This window comes from Bombus vosnesenskii, unplaced genomic scaffold (assembly GCF_011952255.1).
Source record: "Bombus vosnesenskii isolate JDL3184/JDL3185 unplaced genomic scaffold, Bvos_JDL3184-5_v1.1 scf7180000013334, whole genome shotgun sequence".
Lineage (NCBI taxonomy): Eukaryota > Metazoa > Arthropoda > Insecta > Hymenoptera > Apidae > Bombus > Bombus vosnesenskii.
Window position 1 is genome coordinate 115,584 of NW_022882972.1, and position 12,244 is coordinate 127,827.

At 34.3% G+C, this 12,244-nt stretch overlaps 1 protein-coding gene across 4 annotated transcripts in view; it reads left to right on the forward strand.

Annotated features, from left to right (window-relative positions):
* LOC117235878 (ABC transporter G family member 22) overlaps positions 1-12,244 on the forward strand; it is a 135,870-nt gene that overhangs the window by 108,603 nt on the left and 15,023 nt on the right. For all 4 annotated transcript variants that reach the window (XM_033498332.1, XM_033498330.1, XM_033498329.1 and 1 more), the window contains 4 exons: positions 4,642-4,742; positions 5,373-5,628; positions 6,760-6,930; positions 9,002-9,123. In XM_033498332.1, coding sequence (XP_033354223.1) covers positions 4,642-4,742; positions 5,373-5,628; positions 6,760-6,930; positions 9,002-9,123 — 650 coding nt within the window. The remainder of the gene's footprint in view (positions 1-4,641; positions 4,743-5,372; positions 5,629-6,759; positions 6,931-9,001; positions 9,124-12,244) is intronic.

Here is a 12,244-nt window from a genome sequence, read left to right on the forward strand (position 1 = left end):
ACAAATTTACAAACGATATTTTCATGTCGAATTTTCGTGTTTGACTGTCGTTTTGAGGTTAGGAATCGTTAAAAGGAGTAGGTAATCGGCAATTTTTCGTAGGTAAAATTATAGATTTAGAATTTTGTCGAATTTTTTAATTTTACTTCTTGCTTATTTATTTTTTTTTGTATAATGATTATTATAAACAAATTTACAAACGATATTTTGATGTCGGATTTTCGAGTTCGACCATTATTTTGAGGTTAGGAAAGCATACTATTTCACTTGATTAATGGCAAAACTATCAGAACGGTTAAAATTTGTAATTTTATAGATTTAGGATTTTGTTGAATTTCCCGGTTTCCTTCTTTGACTTTTTATTCGATCGTTTGAATGTGATCGTTATAAGTGCACTTGTAAGTGCGCGATACATTTATATCTAGCTTTTGTATTTGATAATAATTTTAAGGTTAACAAACTATGAGATCTTAAAGTTACATTGTACTCGATTAATGCTAAGAATATCAGAAAAATGTTCTCAAGTTTGCTGACTAAATTCAGGGTCAAGTAATTCAGATTAAGAAAACGTATTATATACTTTACAACTTTCATGATAAAGGAAAATGAAAATTGAAGTCAATCAACTCCTGATATTTCGTTAATTTCCTTTTTACACGTTTTATTTTAACTTTTTATGTTTCACGATTTTATAATTATAAATAAAAACGAAATATTTTGAAAGAAAATACGTAAAAGGATATAAAGGAAAACATGGATTTTATATGTGGGTCGAAAGGGGAATTTTATTTGTTATTACAATGTTGTAACAATGAGGTCAGATTACGTGGCAACCACGGTATATTTTCCTTTGATGCATTGTTAATGTCTTTAATATCGAATGAAAATAACACCGTTACCGCTGCTACTATTTTTTAATTAAATTTGAAATTCCTCACTCCAGAGAAAATGACTGTATATTTAACTGAATTATAATTTGCGCGTACCTATCTACATGCTGAGAAAGATAAAAACAGAATAGTTATTTGCTGCAATCGTATCCTTATGCAATTAAACATTTCGCAACAATTTTTACCCTCCCGAATTTTTATCAAGCGCCAACATTTACGTAACAAGGACAAAGTAAAAAATACCGTAACCACACACGCAACATGTTTAATTATACAATGTTATAACATATCCAATTACGTAAATCAATTCGTTGCAACGTCGACCGTACTTCAACCCCAACCAAACGCTACCAACATAAATCAAAATTTTACCATCAATTATATCGATCGATTACAAGGATCATGATTACTATAGTTTACGCAATAATTAATGTTAATATAAAAATATTCACTCACCTTAGATTTTCTTTTACATAATCACTCTACTATAAACTAACATGTTTTCAAATTCTATCTTCAGATACAATGTTACTGTTCAATTTTATCTTGATCGAATCGCTTAAGATTTATATAAAATCGAATATTATATGTTATATTCCCTCTACACACGTGCTAATTTGTAACCAAACGTATCTTTGCAGTGAATATCTTACATTTTCAGCATGTTTCCTTATACATTTCCAGATCGTAACGTCATATACATTTCTTTATATCTTTCTTTTCATTTCCTGATTTCTTTATACATTTCCAGATCACAACAGTCGTAACGTGTCACGTTATAGTCATAATACAATTTCAATAGGTTTTTTCAGACAACACGTACCACATATACGTAAAAGTTTTCATATACGAGTATTCGAATATCTTTGTAAATCACTTTGCGAAAAAGCACCAATTTCACACGATTTCTCGCATTTGTTTCCACGGAGATCAAAGCGTCTGCGCGGGCTCGCGAAACTGGGACGATCTCTCGCGTCGCAGCCGTGTAAATTCGCCATAATTTGTTTATGGACGCAGAACGAGGAGTCGGTGGCGATTTATGACTTCCAGAGGTAAGAAACGGGCCATCAGCAACGTAGTTGGTCGCGTTGCCATCGCTGGTCGCCATCGTTGCTCGCCATCGTCCTCCTCATCGTCGTTCGGTCCTATGATTTTGATCGACGATTTCCGCGATCGTAATTCATTCATCCCTTCTCGTAAAGACTCGCGAAATCGTTTGTTATCGCGACGCGTTACAGCTCGCTGAATCACGATCGTTTCTGCCAGCATCGATCGTTTATCCCGATTCCACGAAACGCTTTGAAGTCCAACCAAGATTAACTTAAAGCCACGTTTCGATGAAAGTTGCTTCCTTCAAACTACGTTTGACCTGATTTGACTCCGGTTGAATTTAATAGCATTGTGAACGTATATTCGTACGAGATCGAGAAAGACATATTTATTTATATGAAGAAGTTATTACGTAATAAAGTAACCGTTAACGTTTCGCAAATTATGAAATCGTTTGGCATCTGGTTCTTCGATTATGAAATCTCGTGGAAGATTAACTTCTTGATTAATTAATGCTTCGGATCGATAGACATCGATATTTTCTTTTTTCTTTCGAACGAAATCTTCTTGGTACAGAAATACCAATTAATATTCCTAATGCTATTTTGTAAAATTCTCTGAAATTCCTTTGTTCGTCTTATCGACAATTTTTCTCGCAGAAAATAGATCAACACTGTTCGTCGATAAAAAGCTAAAAACAGAGTTAAAAATGCAGTTTAGGAAATTAAAGATAGAAATAATCGACGTTGAACGTTAAACGAGAAAAGAAGAGTGAAACTTGAAACGAAAAGAATCGAACGTGGGTTAATTCCTGTTGTATTAAAAAAAAAAAAAAACGCAAAAGAAATACATCAAGCGTCATATTTGTTTCATTCTAAGTTATTTTCTGAATCAACGAAAAAGTGAAAGGTAATAAAAAGTGATCAGAAAACTTGAATAACGTTTTTATTGGGCAGCAGCCAGTAAAAAACCATTTTTCTCTGTTAATTTTTTGTTTGATTTTTTCACTTTATTTCGTTACGATGGGGATATCCGTTTGACCGATGTGTTTCATCATTGATGAGCAACCTAACAATTTTTTTCATTTAATTGGATAGGGAATAAATTCGAATTGAATTTTTTTTTTTATTTCTGCTTTTGCAGCAACGCTACAGGTTTGTCGCGTTCGTAATCCAATTTGGAATCGTTTTCAGGACCAGACGAAACGATTTTATATTTCAATCGAGGAAGGACCGATGGAACGAGAATTTTCATTCGTTTCCTTTTTTGGTCGTTGATCCGAAATTTACCTTCATATCGAGTTTCGATAATTTTCGCGACGAGAAAAATGAATACAGTAATAGTAGCGGAAGCGTTGCAGCGAACGAAATGGGATTTGATTGTTGATCGATTTTAATTGTTAACCCGGGACGAGTTTGAGAGTTATGAAAGGAAATGAAGTAATTAGGAAATTGTATAAGTAAATTGAACACAGTGACGTTTTTCCACTGTTTCCGTAGCAATGAATTTCGTTCCTTTTATTGTTAATCACAGCCATGGTCATTGTATATTTTGTTATTGTATTATATATATATCGTATTATTATATATTATAGATTTTATCATACATTTTAACTGTACCACTTGTAAATGAAAATACGTCAAACTTTTATATAAATTTATATTATATTATTTTTAAATATTATATATATATCGTATTATTATGCATTATAGATTTTATTGTACATTTTGACCTGTAAATGGAAATACGTAAAACCTTTTCGAACACATTTCTGTTATTTGCGAAAAAAGCTATTGGAATTATTTCAATAAATTGATTTAACAACTACTTTTCATAAAAATGTAAAGACCAGTTGAAAGTAAGGAGCAATTATTTACAAAGCAAAATGAATTTCCAGCACTACACACAAGCGTGGATATTTTACTAAAAAAGCTCCTTGGAGTATTTAACAATTTTAATTCGAAGAATCACTACAAACTTTATTTTCCTCTTTAGAAATAAATCGCTCAGTTTTGCGTTACCTACGTCACAAAGAAAATTTCAAAATACAGAAACCAACCTCACCTCTCCTCCATTCAATTTCCCTCCGGTTCTACCAACATCCACTCTACTATTCATACATCTTACCTTCTCCGATCTAATATGCCTCTACTACATGAACCATTCAGCAGTCGGGTTGACCGACTCCGCAAATTGAAATGTGTAGGGAAGTAGCGATGTCACACACATTACGTTTTACAGTTACCTTGAAATTGGCTATCATTCGTGTCATCTTTTCGCTGTAAACCAGCATACAAAAGTAAATTATTTTTTTAAGAATTAATCACTTACGTTTATGTAACGAAACTTGACGAATTACCAAACAGCAAAGTTGATCAGTTTGGCTTGTAAAAAAAATTCAACAAAGTTCGAAGACACCGTGTGCAGAGGAGATTAAGTTCGCGGAATATGTATCGCGCGTCTTGCATCCCAATTACGTATTTTGAGCGGCGTATTTTTAACCACGGCGCCCATCATCATCGTGTCTTTCCGCGTGAATTAAGGTATCCAGCTTAGTCGCCGGAACATCGAGGATACATCCGCCAATTAGTGTTAATTAATTACCAACGCGAGATAATGGCGAGCCAAAAGGTTCGCCCTGTTATATAGACAGCCGTGTAAGTGCGTTCTTCATTTTTATTTTTCGCTTTCTGTTCTTTAGTTATCGGGGATTATACGAAACGAGGACTGTCCGGCGGCGAGAAGAAGAGGACGAGCATAGCCTGCGAACTTCTCACCAATCCCTCGCTCATGTTGCTCGACGTAAGCTTCTTAATGTTGCTGACAATAGAAAGGAATGAGGATTTTCTATGTAGCTTCTTTAGAATTCTTTACTTTTTGTTCATTTCCGTTGAAACGATTTATTAGTAACAATCTTCTTTAAAAATATTTTAGTGGTCGTAATTTCCTGTAGAATTTTCCTCGGCATCAGTATTCCACAAGATTTCGTATTTTTCTCTGCTTTAGAAGCTTTATTATCATTTGGAGTGTGCTTGATTAGTTTTGAAATATTCTATTGTTACAGTGTGGCATATTTTTGAAATTATTGAAAATAGATTATCTCGAGCAAGTTATTTTACAAAATTCCATATTCCTAAAATATTCAAAGATCGCATATTTCTTAGGATTCTTAAATAAACTTCAAAGCCAGAAATTATCTAGAAAATTTCAAAATATCTCACAATTAAAAACTGCTATATGATATATTCTTCAATTACTTCTGCCAGTAATTGGAATTTAATTTCGACGACAAAAGTAGTCAAAATTCTAAAGGAACAACGCTTTGCTAGAAAGGATAGAAATAAAAAGAATAACGATTCTGAAGATCCTTGACCCCCATACCATTACACGATACAAGTAGAAAGTAAAATAATTAATAATACGATTATCCAGGAACCAACGAGCGGACTGGACTCGCATTCGGCACAAGGACTGATTTCACGATTGAAGAAATACGCTGAACAAGAAGGCAAGAGCATCGTGGTAACAGTGCATCAGCCCAGTTCCAGGATGTTCCACAGTTTCAGCAAGATCCTGCTGTTGAGTCATGGCCAGGTGGCATATTATGGCCCTACAACGAATATTGGCAGGTTCTTCTCTACGATTGGACTCACGCTACTGCCACACTATAACCCTGCCGATTTTATACGTGAGTACTTCTTGTTAATAAAAGAACAAACGATGAAATAACATGTTATGATCGTGCAAGTACGTATAAAATTATCGTGCATTATTAAAGTGAGGTAAATATCGTTCTGATAAGATACAAGGAAGTAAAAAGTAACTTATACGTTGCTTTGATAAAATACAACAGTATATTAGAGTAATAAATACTTCGTAGAAGTTCATTATACAAACTAGAGAGACGAAAGAATAATTTCATAAACTTAGACTTAGAAATATTAAAATTGAATATTATGGAATTAATAAAATCACGTAACAGAACAGAATATTAATTCCTAAGCAAACTAAGAATAAGAGCCTTCTGTTTAAATGAATAGGCTTATAAACATGATTGGAATATAGAAGCAGAAAATAAGAAAAATCACCGTACACGTTGAAAGAAGGTCGCGATAGGCGAAAGCCGATAAGTTACTATTGATGTTATTATTATACCAATTTCTAAATCCTATACATTATTTTTTCCCTAACCCGGCTGAAATAAATTTAACTTCTTATCGAACGAATTATCAAGACCAAGGAAAGGTAATTATTTAAAGGTAATTAATTCATCAAAGGATTATTTATTCCGGAATATATTTATTCATAAAAATATCTACCGTATCCTTCAGATTCATCTTCGAATTAAAGAAAAATTCTGTGACGAGACTAATGTCTTATTTAATACCATATCTTAACATCTTTAACTCGATATAAATATTCAATATTTAAACTCAAAATCAATGGCCACTCTATTCGCTTAGAGAAAAATTCTGCCAAGAGGTAATGTCATATTTGAAATCTAAACCCAATATGAATATTCAATTACTAACGCCAAACCCGGCAATTCTGATCACCCAGAAGAAAATTGTTAATATCTAACGTCTTTAACCCGACATAAATATTCAATATCTAGTCCAAAGGCAGCGGTTGCTGCAACCGCTCTAAACTTCCAGTCAAAGCAACCACTATCTCGTCATCCTCATGAAAATTCCCTTTGCCGTACCAGCAAATCAGGTCGTGCAATTACCCAAGACAGTCTTAACTCGCTAATAACAATTAAAGTTAAGCGTTTCGTGCTTATGTCCAATTTCAATGTTCCATTTTCGATTGTTAACAGTGGAGCAAATAAAGGGGCCAGAAGAGGTTCGCGAGCGCATCGTGGCCGCGGCGAGGAACACGAGACAGGGACCTGACTGCCCGCCAGAACTTCGTCCGGAGTACAATCCAAGCCAGCATCCGCTTTGCGACCATCTGATCCATTATCACGAACACCACATCAGCCACAACGGTATTGCATAGTGCACGACCGGTCCATGGTGTCGGCTGTATGCACGCCTAGGGACTATCGCGGATATATCGAGCTAGAATAGTTGCGGTTCCGGTTCAGCCGCTTAAAACTCGAAGATCGTGTTCACCGGTGGCTCCGGCCGGTGTTTGTGGGTCAACGTGTCTGCGAGATTCGATCGATTTTTCGAGCCGATGCTTGCCACGGGATAAGGATTTAAGTATTCAAGAGGATTTTTAATTGTTTGCGATTTTAAGGGCATAGAGGAATGGAATATTGTTTCCTTCTGTTGTCAAATAGATTGTATTTCCTTTGGAATATCTAAGGAGATGAATATATATGGTGTTATATTGTGTTTGGTTTCAAATAGTTTTGTTTTATATTGCGTTTGGCTGGAAATTGTAGTTTTATATTTCGGAGAAAGGAGACTTGTAAGGAGATGAATATTGTGTTTGGTTTCAAATAGTTTTGTTTTATATTGCGTTTGGCTGGAAATTGTAGTTTTATATTTCGAAGAAAGGAAACTTGTAAGGAGATGAATATTAAGATGTTATGAAACGTTTGGCCCAAAATTTAGAAGGTTTCTTCCATTCAAAGAGCTCGCTTAAAGAATTATAATATAAAGGAATAAATATACAGCCCTTAAGAAACTGCTAGAACCTCGAATGCTAATCTTCAAATACTCCTAGTATTAAAGCATGTACCAAAAATAAAAAATGATCTTTCAATATATACGAACAATATGTTTCGCACGGAACAAGAAAATTCGGCAAAGTCACCGATAGATTGCGTACAAGATTTATACAAGATTATATTTTCTTGAACAGAATCGAAATGACACAATTTATTTCGCTTACTGAATACAAATATTTTTGATTCTTTATATACACACATTTGTACAGTTTAAACTGCATAAACAATCACAGTGTAACTATCAACAAATCTGCAGACACGTGACCTACCACGATATCTTAATTCTATCCAAATTCAATCGAGTATAAACGCGGTTGGATCTCGCGGGAGGATTATTTTCCAGGTCTATTCATCGTTGAACAAACGTACGTTCGTAAGAATCGTTCGATTGGACGATGAATGCGGATCATTGTAGTCAGTAATCATTCTTCGAGATACGGGTATCTCGCTCGGCCGAATATTTCCTCCGGCGTCGATTGATTAACGGTTTATAAATGGACTGTCTAGCAATAACACGGGGATTTTTCGCGGCGGAGAAGTATGTCGGGCCGAGGGGATGATTCTTTCGTTTCCCCCTTCGCGAGCAATCAAAGGTCGAACGATCGCCTAAAGGAACACTGCGAGTCGAGAGAAAACTGATCGATTCGACTCGCCAATAATAATTGTTCGACGTTTCTGATCTCTCTATTTTGTAGTTTATGTGTATCGTGATCGTAATACGAAGAGAAATTGTAGAAATTTGTATAACTCTCTGGGTACTCAATTCGATCGAAATTGATTTATGTGAATATTCGAGTTTCACGATTTTAGTTCGTGTCAGTCTTTTAATTAGACCACTTTTTGATTAGAAAAATTTTAATTGACAGGACGAAGAGAAACCGTAGGAATTTGTATAACTCTTAACTTTTATAACTACATTCGATCTTTCATTTGTACAATATTCGAGTTTTACGATCTTAGTGTAGTCTAATTTTTTCTTTGTTAATTGTTAAAAATGTTAAATCGCTCTTTCATCGGAGAAATCTTAAGATTAGTTAATTGAAGAGAAATTATAAGAATTTTGAAGGATTATCGATACATTCGATCTTTAATTTGCGTAGTACGTACTTGAATCTCGCTATTTTGATTTATATAACTGATTTGCTTATTCCAATGATTCCAATTTTATAACAAACACTTTCTCAGAACGTTGAAAATCTTTTTACTTGTTGAGATACGAGCAAGATTGAAATACCAAAATTTGAGTATTGCGTTAAGATTAAAATGTATTCTGTTTGGGATTTTTTGGTATTTTTCTCTTCTCGTGCCACGGTTTGAAATGACAAAGTTTGAAAAATGAACAAACCTTCTCTAGCCCTTTCATTGTGTCGATGATTTACAGTGAAAGAAGACGAAGGTCGTACGCTGTGGTTGGACACACAAAGCCATGCCAGCAGCAGTGCCAGTTCTGCGGACGACGACTATGCCTGGCAGTGGCCCACCAGTTTCTGGTCGCAATTTAAAGTGAGTACCACTTTGCAGACGTTTCCAGCGGTTAGGCGTTCAAACTGTGCTGCACTCAATGTTCATGCAACATGTGTGCAGTTTGTAGCGATAGTAGAGATATAGAAATTGGCGCCTTTATCACGAGAAATCAATGAAATATAAGAGGAAAAAGGAAGGAGGAATTTTTCAAAGATTGACCGATTCTAATTTCTTAAATTTGTAACCATCCTTGCAAGATATTATATTAATGATCTTAGATTAAATACAAATTGTTTGGCTCAAAAATAGGAAAAATATAATTCCATTTAAAAATTTATTTTATTTAAAAGATAATAAAAGAAGCAAATAGAGATACAGAATTCTTTTACAAAAAATCTTAAGTCTTTGATATCAACATGTTCAAGATATTCAGATCCTACAGTTATATAGGAGAGAATATCGACAAATTTGAGATGTACGGTTGCTACAATTAATAGAAAACACTGATGTATTTAAGATATACAAATTCTACAATTATCAGAAAACACAGATCTGTTAAACATCTACAAGTTTTACTTTCAGTAGGGGACATTAAGAATATTTAGAATTAGAAAAGAAACTATTAAAGAAATTATTAAAGAAGAAATAATTAGAAAAGAATAATTGTTTATGATACGTCAAATATTATTAATGTATCAAAGGTTGTTAAGAAATGGCTGAGAGGTTGAACAAAAATTCATTGAATATGCAAATCAATTTGATAATTCTCGATTACCTTTAAACACAAAATAATGTATTGTACTGTACAAAAACAACGAAGAACAAATTTGTACAGTATATACAAATGAAAAAAATGTTTTTGTTAAAAATTCTTATCTTTAACATTGACAGATACGTTCAAGAATATTTGTACAGATAAATATTCCTATTACATTCTGTTATATCAGAGGTAATTTTCAATTAGAAAAGCTATAAAGGTTGAATAACTGAATGTGTAGAATGGCAAAGTTTATACAGTTCAGAAGGCCAAAGAGGCGTATCGTTAGGGAACGAAATGAACCGGACTCGGTTCCGTTATTTCCCGAGAAGAAGTGACGTCAGTTTAGCAATTGAAAACAGAATCGTCATGAGATCGTCCCGCATGATGCTCCGGTTCTCGTTAACTTTCTGATTTCACTTCCCTTGCCGCGTTGCGTTACAGCGTGCCATCTTGAATATTTCCCTTCCGTCCACGTAACCTTAACTCTCTAGTGCTATCTATGCAGCAGACGTACTATCAAAATTCAGCAAGAGGTCAGCTTCTTATACTCTTAAATGAAGAGAAGAATTTTATAGATTTCTTACTCTAAAAATACTTTGTAACACTTGCCTTCCAAACGAGACGTTTACTTTTAATATTGAATTGTTTATTGATATTGAATTATTAATAGCAATTCTCCTGTCAGATTTCTGATCGACGATTTTGATCATTACACTATGGAGAATATAATTTTCGATGAATGTCAGTGTCCGAGTACAAACTCGAACGCATATGAATATTTTCTTACAGAGAACATCTCTGTTTATAAATGCATGACAAATACGAAGGATCTTTATGCGTGAAATAAATTACAATAAATCTGAATTATCAATAAGGATAAGAGGGATAACACGAAGAAGGAGGAGAATACTCAACGTGACAGAAACGAAAAATTACCAATCGATTCTAACACCTTGGAATTTTTACGTCCGCAATAAATGGTAATAAATCCGAACCAATGATTAAAGAATGACAAAAGCACTGGGAACAGACATTTTTATCGCGAAGTAAAAAAATGATTAAGAAATACCAATGCCTGCTACAAAAATGTTTACAAAGAAAGAAATAATGAAAATTAAAAAAAAAAAAAGAATACATAGAAATTTTCGTCATAAGATCAAAAATCGTAGATACCAATAAATGCTACTCATATAAAGAGTGTTTATCCCTGGAATAAATCGCCGCACATAAATCTCGATAAACAACAATAAGAAAAGTGCAAACAATATACAAAAGAATTCTCGGAAGATTAAAAATAGCAAATACCAATGCCAGTGTCTCTAGTACGAAGAACGTTCATTGAAATGAAGTAGCGATAAGTGTCAATCGGAACAATAGTAAGGAGAATAGGGAGAGAAATTTTCTTGGTGAAATGAAAAATATCCGACGACATTCCACGAAGCGAACCGCCAACGTTGAGAATTATGTAGGGCAATAGCGTTGATTTCCTCGGAAACGCAACGCTCGGCTCGAATTGGCCTTAACGCAAGCAAAGAGAAGCGGTCGTCGTCGTCGTCGTCGTCGTCGTCGTCGTCGTCGTTGTCGTCTGAAGGAGAGATCAAAAAGTTCGATTGCATTGCACGGTTAATAGAGCATGCAATAGCAATATGAAAATTTAGATGAGTGGCCTGGTATGCAGGGGATAATAGGGAGGCAAATGGAAATGACATCAGGATTCGAGTTTAATGCGAGCGTTAAATTCGTATCGCGAGTCCTCGACGTTTATCTGGCTATAGCTGTAACATAGTCGTTCCAGATAATATTCAAGGTGCTCCTGCTATTTCTTCCGTTTAATCTTCTGGCGCACTATCTTTCACCTATTACGCCTCATCCAATCATTTTTCAGATTGCCAACAATTTTCCGAACAATATGTTTCTTTGGATATCAAGGACTAAATGAGAATAATGAAAAAAAAAAAAGAAAAATATTGGAAGCGTGTGTGATCGAAAGAGCTGAAAATATACCATAGTTTTTAAATTGTTTATCGTAAATCGTGATATATGTTCGGAAAGGGAAGTACAAGTTTCGAAACAGGTTTCAGATAAGATACAAAGCTTCGGGGGATCGTCTTGAAAAGTGAAATATAATGACGCTTGTACGAATTGTAGTAGATAATAAATGATACAAACATAATGTAATAGTGTCAATATGATGCTCGTTTTCATCGATCTTATTGATTATTTTATTTCGAATAAAGTTTTATTAAATTGTGTTGAACCACTTCATTCGCTGAAACACCAAAATTGTACTTCGATAAAATTACGAAGAAATCTGTAAGCAGCAACAGATTATCTATGTGATCAACTATTCTTCTGCAGAGTCTACATCTACTAAAATAGTTTTGCATCAAAATCACGAGG